Raw genomic sequence first — 8,923 nt, 5'->3', positions numbered from 1 at the left:
TTCATTTTCTTTGAAGCTACTGTGCGGGGAACTGTGTCTTTGATTAGCTTCTCATCTTGGTTGTTAGTGGAATGTACAAAGACTTCTGATTTGTGGACATTGATAGAATGCTGATAGGGTATTTGTTGATTATAGGAAGGTAAAGAAAAGGCAAAATGTGGTCAGTCTTCAGGATGCAAATATATACTGAATAAACAATCTTTTAAGTCAATGACATATAAATACTAATTGGAAGGGATCGTGGAGGGTAAAGGAAGTCCTGGTTGCAGGGGACCCATGGGAACAATAGTTTCATTAACTTTGCAAAGATTGATGAACATTCTCCATTTGCCTGATTTCTTTTTTACAACAAAAACAGAAGAATTCCAAGGGCTGGTAGAGGGCTCACTGTGTCCTTGCTCTAACTGTTCCTGAATTAAAAATTGTAAGGTGTCCAGTTTTCTCTAGTTACTGGCCACTGCTCCACCCACACTGGATTATTGCTCTTCCAAGATAACTTGAGAGCATACTTTGGGGAAGTGGCCTCTATGCTAAATTTGACATTTGAAAGGAATTAGTATGAGAGGAAGGTATGATTATTACAGTTTTCCATTGTTGAAGTAAATCTCGACCCCACAAGTTAATAGCAATATCAGCTATGTATGGTTGAATTTTTTTTTTTTTTTTTTTGAGACAGAGCCTCAAGCTATCCCCCTGGGTAGAGTGCTATGGCCTCACAGCTCACAGCAACCTCCAACTCCTGGGCTCAAGCAAGTCTCCTGCCTCAGCCTCCCAAGTAGCTGGGACCACAGGCGCCCGCCACAGCGCCGGCCATTTTTTGGTTGCAGCCATCATTGTTGTTTGGCGGGCCCAGGCTGGGGATTCGAACCCGCCACCTTAGGTGTATGTGGCTGGCGCCTTAGCTGATTGAGCCACAGGTGCCGAGCCTGTATGGTTGAATTTAAGCGTTTTGATTATCAGGTCCTAAACAAGGTAAAGATAATGTACTTTGAAAGACTGAATTTAAAGTTCCTATGCCTGTAAAAGTAACATCAACTATCTGTTTCAGCCACTCCTTGGGCCACAGATTTAAAGCCATGACTGAGACATCTACATCAGTGTCTAACAGCCTGTAAAGGATTTGTCCTTCAAAGTGAGTGTTAATTGAGGCCTATTCTTATCAATAGATGTTTGCCAAAAACTATTGTTTGTACTGCTGAGACGACCAGTATGTTTTTTACCAGTACTTTGTAATTTAACGTGAGGCAGGAGCAGCAATTGAATGATCTTTTGTCTGGCTAAAATTTGAATTGGTTGGTTTACCAAAATCATGATCTGTATTTCTTCTAAGAAGTCACTATCAATAACACCCATGTGAAAAAACACTCCATAAGATTTAAGCTACTTTTTCCTAACAATAACCCAACAGTGTCTGGGGGAATAGGACCATATTCCTGTTTTTAATTTCTTTACTCCCATGTTGGAAAACAAAAGAACATTATCACATGCTGGTAGATCTAAAGCAGCACTACCTGGGGTGGCGTGTAAAAGGCACTGGATGCGCTTAAGTTGCTGGAGAGTGGGTAGGTCTCCAGACCCATATTCTTTGCCTGTGGGCCCCAGGCTGGGCCCGACTGACAGTCTCCCTGCTGTGAAGTGTTCCATTCGTATCAACCCCTTTTTTACACCTGGGGCATATACCAGGGGGTTCACAGCCTGGTAAAAAGATCCTTGTATCTTTTGATTATTGGATGAGAAAACTTTTTTACTATTGGTATTATGATTGCTATTTCTTTTTCTCTCTTCTCATATGGCCTAGTTTTCCACAATTATGGCATTTAACAAGATTTCATTTTGAACCCTTCTTTTAAAGCAGCTGCAAGAAGATTAGCTTTATAGAGTTCAATTCCTACATCAACACATGCCCATATGTATTCCTCTAAGGGAGCATTTTGTGCTCTCAGAGGACATTAAGCCTTTTGACACTCAGAGTTAGCATTTTCAAATGCTAAGGTTTGAAAAACCATGTCTCTAAGTCCTGGCAGAGCAATGGCTTTATCAACTAAATTTTTCAATCGAGCTAAAAAGTCAGTATAAGGTTCATTTCCTGATTGCATTATCTTAATGAAAGATTTTGAGATATCTCCAGGAGCCTGAACTTTTTCCCAGGCTCAAAGACAGCACAGCTTTGTTTGTACTATAGCTGTATCCTTGTACTGGATTTGTCTTGGAACCTCTAGCCACTGACTAGACCCAGTGAGCTGTTCCGATGTTATAGGAATTCCTCTCTGCTGGTTCTGGCAACTCATCAGGTCAGCCTCCTCCTTCCACCAAGTTTTAAATTGCAAATGCTGCTCAAATTAGGGAATAGTTTTGGCTATCATATCCCAATCATAAGGAATTAGTCACTGTTGTTATGCAAGTCCCTGTAATATACCTCTGGAAAATGGGGACTGCATGCCATACTGTGTTACAGCAAAAGTAATCATACAGTGATCAAAGCATTGGCCCCCTTGAGAGTACTCTGGACTAGGAGGGATATTAGTAACTATGACCAGGAAAAGCCCTACAGTATCTTCAAAAGTAAAGTCACTGGTCTTGTGTCCCTCTAAATAAAGCCTTCATAACCGAAGTTTCAGGAGGGTTACCTACATAGGGAGGCGCTGAGGGCAGTGTTGGGTGATCTATGTCAGCATTTTTAACTGTGAGACTATTCAGCCAGTCTTCTAACTGTTTGATCTGAGCTGCCATAATGATTATTGAGGTGTTTTCTTGCTTATTCATATTCATATCACATACTTCCTCCTCTGAGGAAGAGCCAGAAAAACTCATACGCTTTTTGTTCCCTGTTCTTCTCGGGTTCAGGTTCTAACTGAACATCACTATCCTTGAACATCACCTTCTTCTCCTGTTTCAAAATGATGAAATTTCATAAGAGGTCATAAAAGAAGGCCTAAATGAATGGGCAGATTTCTGTGGATGGGACAATTCAATATCACCAAAATGTCAATTCTTCCCTTAGTCTGTAGATTTATTGTAATTTTATCAAAATCCCAGCAGAGTTCTTTGTGGAATGTGGAAATTGATTGTGAAATATGTGGAGGAAGGTCTGAATACACTCAAGATGGTTTGGGGGTGGGACTGAGAAGGAGGGAGAGGCCCCTGGTGCCAGAAGCTCTGGGAGTCCTGCTGAGTGTCCTGTGTTCACAGTAACTGGGTATTTCCTGAGGACAGAAAGGTCAGCAGGATGTGGAATGGCCTTTTCAGCAAATGTCCACATGGTTGAGACCACTGGTTCTCTAGTGAAACATAAAATTCAATCCTTTGCTAAACTTAAAAAAATCAGGATTAATAGAAGAAAGCAGTATCTTGACCAGACGTCCTCAAACTATGGCCCGCAGGCCACATGCAGCCTGCCTAGGACATTTATCCGGCCTGCAGGGTGTTTTTGCCACTGCTGCCTGTCCTGCTTAGCAGCTGACTTGTCCCGGGGCCCACAGTCTGACCCTCCAACAGTCTGAGGGACAGTGAACTGGCCCCCTGTTTAAAAAGTTTGAGGACCCCTGATCTTGACTGTCTTAGGGCAAGGATAGATTTCTAACAGAAGACAAAGTTACACTTTAAAAAACAGGAAAAACAAAAATATGGATGCATCTGATCATGTCACATGATGAATTTCTGTCCACCCAAAGCCCCATGAGAAAGGCAAAAGGTAGGACAAAGGCCCAGAGAAGACAGTAGCTGTGCTCAGCATCAGAATGTTCATCCCCAGATGCCCTCTCTGCTCCATGATACAGTACCAGCTCCCAGCCCCCACTGTACATCAGTCTCCCTGGGTGCCTACGGACTGTTCCTATGGAGTGGAGGTACCTAAGCATGGGAAGTGTGAGGCCACCAAGCTATCTTGCTCACTCGTCTTCACAGGATTCCCCCATCCCCCCTCCCTGGGCAGACTGCCTGTACCAGGGTGGTGGCATCTGCAGGCGCCAGGATGCACCTTAACATAGTGTGGGTGGCTCTCTGCAGTCCCCAGATGAGCATCCCCCAAAAGCTGACCACCAAAGGTCCATGTCCTTCACATTGGAGAGCAACCTGTGAGTGTCTCAGCATGGCAGATGACCCTCTTCCCTAGAGGCTGGAGTAGATGGACAGACCAGCAGAGCCTCTGCAGATGTCGCAGAGGCTGGTGGGGAATAGAACTGTGACTGTCCCCTTCCCCCTGACTCAAGGCAGAAGGTGCCAGGGGCCTGCATGAGGGGAATCTCCCCAAGGAAGGCAAGGGGGTTCAAGAGGGAAGAGCAGTGGCCCCCAAGCCTGCCCCTGCGTGTGGCCAGGTCTAGCCCCAGGCATGGTGCTGGGGACCCACGGGACAGATGTAGACAAGGCCAAGCAGGTGGGCCCCAGGTGGAACTTTCACACCTTTGTCCTCGAAGACCCAACACTGGGCCATTGGCCTCAGCTGGTGGGATGGCTAGATAGCCAATTCCCGCCTGCTTCCACCTGCCCATGAGAGGGGAGCCACTCACAGGTTAGAGTGCACCAGGCCAGGGCACCCTGCATCCCTTGGGGGCGTGGCACATGTTTTCTGAACCTCTTTGGGTTTTCTGCTGCCAGAAGGGGTTGAGGACCTCTGACTCAGAGCACTATGGAGGAAGGGCACCCCAAACCAGCCAAGCCGTCCACCTGGGTGTCAGCACATGCCCCTCTCGCCTGTGGCTCTGCTGGAGGGTTCCCACTGGGGGTGGACATGGGCTGTGAGCTCTATCCCAGACTGAGCAGCCACTTAAAGGTTTTGTTTTTGGTTTTTGCTGGATGAACTTTTAAACATATTTTGAGTTAAGAGATCCTGTGGAACAAGCATTGTCAACAGATCCAAAGAAGGATCTGAACAGACTGCTCAGAAGACCTGAGCAGAGATTGGACTGACAGGAAGTCCCTCCCTGCTCCTGTGGCAAGACCTGGACCCCGAAGGAACTGGATATTTCCCCCAGAGGGCCCAGCCCAGAGACTGGGGTGCCTGATGAGCCCCAAGTTCTGATTTTAGCACGTAAGTCTCACATCCTGAGAAACCCCTTGCCAAGAGGTCAATTAACCTCACCATGCCCCGACCTGGGGGAGCATGGGACGTGGCATGTCTGTAATCAGAATGGGGTGAGGGCTCTGCTGGGGCCACTGTTCTTCATCCCAGGGAGGCTCTGTGACCCCCCAGCAGGAGCCAGTCTGTCTTCCCTGAAAGCCACAGTTCTCACCTGGAGTCTAAGTCTGTCTCCCCAACTCATAGTCCATAGCTGAGGGCTTTGGAATCTAGATTGCCTTGAAGTGTCAGTGCCAGGCACACCCCAGTATCCATTCTTCAGCATGTGGGACAAGCTTACAGGAGGGGCTGGGACCACTGCACTCTGTTCCGCTCCTTCCTAGAGCTGGGGGAGGGCATCAGGGCTCAGCCCTCAGCCCTGTGTATAGGCCATCCTTCCTCCCCTCCCCACCCCTTGCCCTTTGCCCTCCAGTCCCTGCCGGGAATGTCAACAGACCTCACTGCTGAGGCCTCACCATGGCTTCCCAGGCCTGCAGGCTCCTTTGCCTTCTGCTTGGGCTTCAGGGCTCTCTGGCTGCAGGTACGTCGGGGGAGGCTCCCTGTGCACTTGCAGAGAAGGGCATCCAGGCTGTTTGCCGCACATCCCGCCACCTGGCAGCCTCTCAGAGCTTGGCCAGGAGCATGTGCTGTGGCCCCAGTTTGAGGTGACTTCCTTCTGGAAACCAGTGTCCGGGTGTGCACTTGCCATGCGTTACAGCACAGGTTGTTCGTGACAGCCCAGGTTTGGTGGCATTATTTTCCCAAGAAGTTTTAGGAATGCTTTCCTGGCCCCCTGCAAGCATCTGCCCTGTAAAATCAGACGACACTGAGAATCAGGCACTCAGAGCACAGGCGGTGGCTCACTGTGCGGCTCCTGGGCTCTGTACCAACATGTTGGGGATGGGGCACAGGGCACAGGGCTGCAGGCTTGGACCACCATGGATGGCTCTGTGACCATCATCCCCGCCCTACACCGGGGTTGCTGAGGCTTTGGGCGAGCGGACATGGGGTCATGCTTTGTCTGCTAGGAGGCCGCACAGAGCACCCAGGGTGGTGAGGGCTGCCACTGCTGTCGGTAGCCCAGGTCCATGGGACCAGTGTGAGCTGCCCACTGCGGGCTACCCAGTGTGCCCATGACAGGGCCTTTCTCGCTCAGGAGAAAGTGCCATAGTCATCCTTTCTGCAGGTGGGTTTATCTTCTCTGTTCTGTTCTGTCCTTTCCAAAGTCTCTACAATAACATACTTTGCTTCATTGTCAGACCTACCCCTGACTCTCTGAGCACTTTTCTGATAAAGAGTTGATTTGATCCAAGGGTGTGTTGTGGGGGTGTGTGCAGGTCCTAGATTCAGGGTCTCTCCACTTCTTCCTCTGCCTGCCCTGGGTGAGTCCCTGCAGGATTCCCGGCTCAACTCCTCCCACCTCCCAGAAACCACGATTCTTTTGTTTTCCTGCCTGTGTCCTCACCCTTTCCTTCTATAAGGCATTGATTCCCTAGGAATGTCAGCAAGTGAAAATCTGATTTAAAGAAAGATGGGGGCCCTCTCAGCCCCGATGGCCCAGCACACTACCCTTCCTACTGCCTGGGCCCTGTTCCAGCCTCATAAGAGGCCATGTGCCCCAGCAAAAGCACGGGTCCTCTTTCTCTCAAATGCCCCTCTGCAGCCTCCCAGGGGTGCGGCTTTCCTCCATGATGGCCCCTCCTCCCACCTTCTCCACACTCCTCTTACCTGGGAGGGCTCAGCTTCCCACTCTGGATTTCAGCCTCTACATAACTTCCAACAACTTAAACACCCTTGTCTCTACCTCCACAGCTATCTGGCATCATAAAGAATGAGATTAGTGACATCCTGAGTGCCCTCAGGTGAATTTGAAGCTCCACCAACCTCATGTTCCTCATAGGCAAAACACAGGGCCCTAGCACCTGCAAGTGAAGGTCAGGGGTACCGTGAGAGACCGGGAGGATGCTACGGAGGGCCCCACTTGGGGTACCGGGTCTTGAGCTAATGGAGCAGGTGCCCAGGACCACTGAGAGCTGCTAGGCTGCCTGGGTGCTGTATGGCTGTGGAAGGAAGGCAGGTGCTGTGCTGGCCACCAGGACCTAGGGAGAAGCAGAGCTGGCCACCAGGGACATGGCAGGGTCCCAGATGAGGAATTTAAGTTTCGCACAAGGGCTGTGACACACCAAGTCAATACTTACATACAGTCCGCGTGCCCAGAAGGGGCCTGCACACCTATCCTGTTGCCCCATCTTCACTTTCGCTCTTCCTCACGGTGTCTTAAACCCCACAATGATGGCAGCATGGTAGTTTCCAACTAGTATTACCAGTAGTTCCTCAGGCCTGAGTTTTGGGGAGTGCCTCAGATATTTCCTGAGGATACATTCCTGAAGTGAAGCGACCAGGTCCCAAAGGCCCTGCCAGTCCCCAGCCACCCACAGAGGGCATAGCCTACTTGAATCCAGCTAGGCCTATCAGTGACACTGCTCTCTGTGGCCAGGAAGGGGCCCTGGGGCAGGCAAGGACCCTCTAAGTCCAACCGGCGTAGTACCGCCCCACCATCTAGCCTGGTGGGCTATGAGTGTTTCGGGGGTTGTTTCTCAGTCTTCATAACCCAGGAGGAGGCCCACGGGGTCTTACGCCGGCAGAGGCGTGCCAACTCCTTCCTAGAGGAGCTGCGGCCAGGCTCCCTGGAGCGGGAGTGCAGGGAGGAACAGTGTTCCTTCGAGGAGGCCCGGGAGATCTTCAGGAGCACAGAGCGGACGGTGAGTCCACATTGAGGGGCACCCTGCAGAGAGGGACTAGGTGGCATTTGGGGTCCCACCAGGGCTCTGCTTCACTCACAGGATGTCACTCTTTTCTGTGCTGCTCCCTCCCTCACCCTGTTCCAGGACACTCTGCATAGCATAGCACACTCTCCTGCCCTCTGCCACACCACACATGTCGTTTTTACATCAGAAAATGTCATCTGATGGGATGGGACACAGGGCACAGGGCTGTGTGTCCTTGACTTCCCAGGAAGGCCTCTAGTGGTATAGCCGCATGGTACAGAGGTTATGGCCTCCCCATTCCAACGTGGCCTGTGGATAGGACTGTCTTCACTTCTGGTTTCATGTCTGAAAGTTCTATATTTGGGATCTTCACCATGTTCCTTTCCCTTACATTTCCATTTCAATGTTTCTAGGCCACCAGAAGAGTGGCCTAGACAGGCCAGTGGCCAGAGAGGAGATAGGGCTTTGGGGTCGGGAGGTTCTAGCGCCTTGTTATGGACCCATCTCTGGAATCAACAGAGCCAGGTCAGAGCTCCTAGAGTAAGTGTACACCGTCTGCTTGGACCCAGGGCCCAGGGTCATTGTTCATTATAGTCCTGAGCTTTTGTCTTCTTTTTTTTTTTTTGCAGTTTTTGGCCGGGGCTGGATATGAACCCGCCACCACCGGCATATGGGCCAGTGCCCTTCTCCTTTGAACCACAGGCGCCACCCTATAGTCTTGAGCTTTCTACAACCACCCCTGACTCACACCATGTTTCCTACCCACAGGACAACTTATACTCAAAGGACAGTTCACACTCACAGGACACCCCACTCCACACAGGACACTTCACACCCATAGACACCTCACATCACACAGGACACCAAGGATCACACTCACAGGACACCAGACATCACTCTCCCATGATACCTCAGATTCACATTCATAGGATATCACACTCACAGGACACCTCACTTCACACTGACAGGACGTCACACTCGCACTCACAGGACACCTCACATCACACTGACAGGACTTCACATCTCACACAGGACACCTCACATCACACTGACAGGATGTCACACTCACACTCACAGGACACCTCACATCACACTGACAGGA

At 50.0% G+C, this 8,923-nt stretch overlaps 1 protein-coding gene across 1 annotated transcript in view; it reads left to right on the top strand.

Moving 5' to 3' along the window:
• Positions 1–5,494: 5,494 nt before the first annotated feature.
• Positions 5,495–8,923, top strand: part of F7 (coagulation factor VII) — a 10,211-nt gene continuing 6,782 nt past the window's right edge. Inside the window, exons 1-2 of the mRNA XM_003799988.3 lie at positions 5,495–5,594; positions 7,655–7,815. Coding sequence (XP_003800036.1) covers positions 5,531–5,594; positions 7,655–7,815 — 225 coding nt within the window. The 5' untranslated portion in view covers positions 5,495–5,530. The remainder of the gene's footprint in view (positions 5,595–7,654; positions 7,816–8,923) is intronic.

This window comes from Otolemur garnettii, unplaced genomic scaffold (genome assembly GCF_000181295.1).
Source record: "Otolemur garnettii isolate 467f Iridium unplaced genomic scaffold, OtoGar3 scaffold00161, whole genome shotgun sequence".
Classification (NCBI taxonomy): Eukaryota; Metazoa; Chordata; class Mammalia; order Primates; family Galagidae; genus Otolemur; species Otolemur garnettii.
The sequence above is the reverse complement of the archived record's forward strand: the minus strand, read 5'-3'. Positions and strand labels throughout refer to the sequence as shown.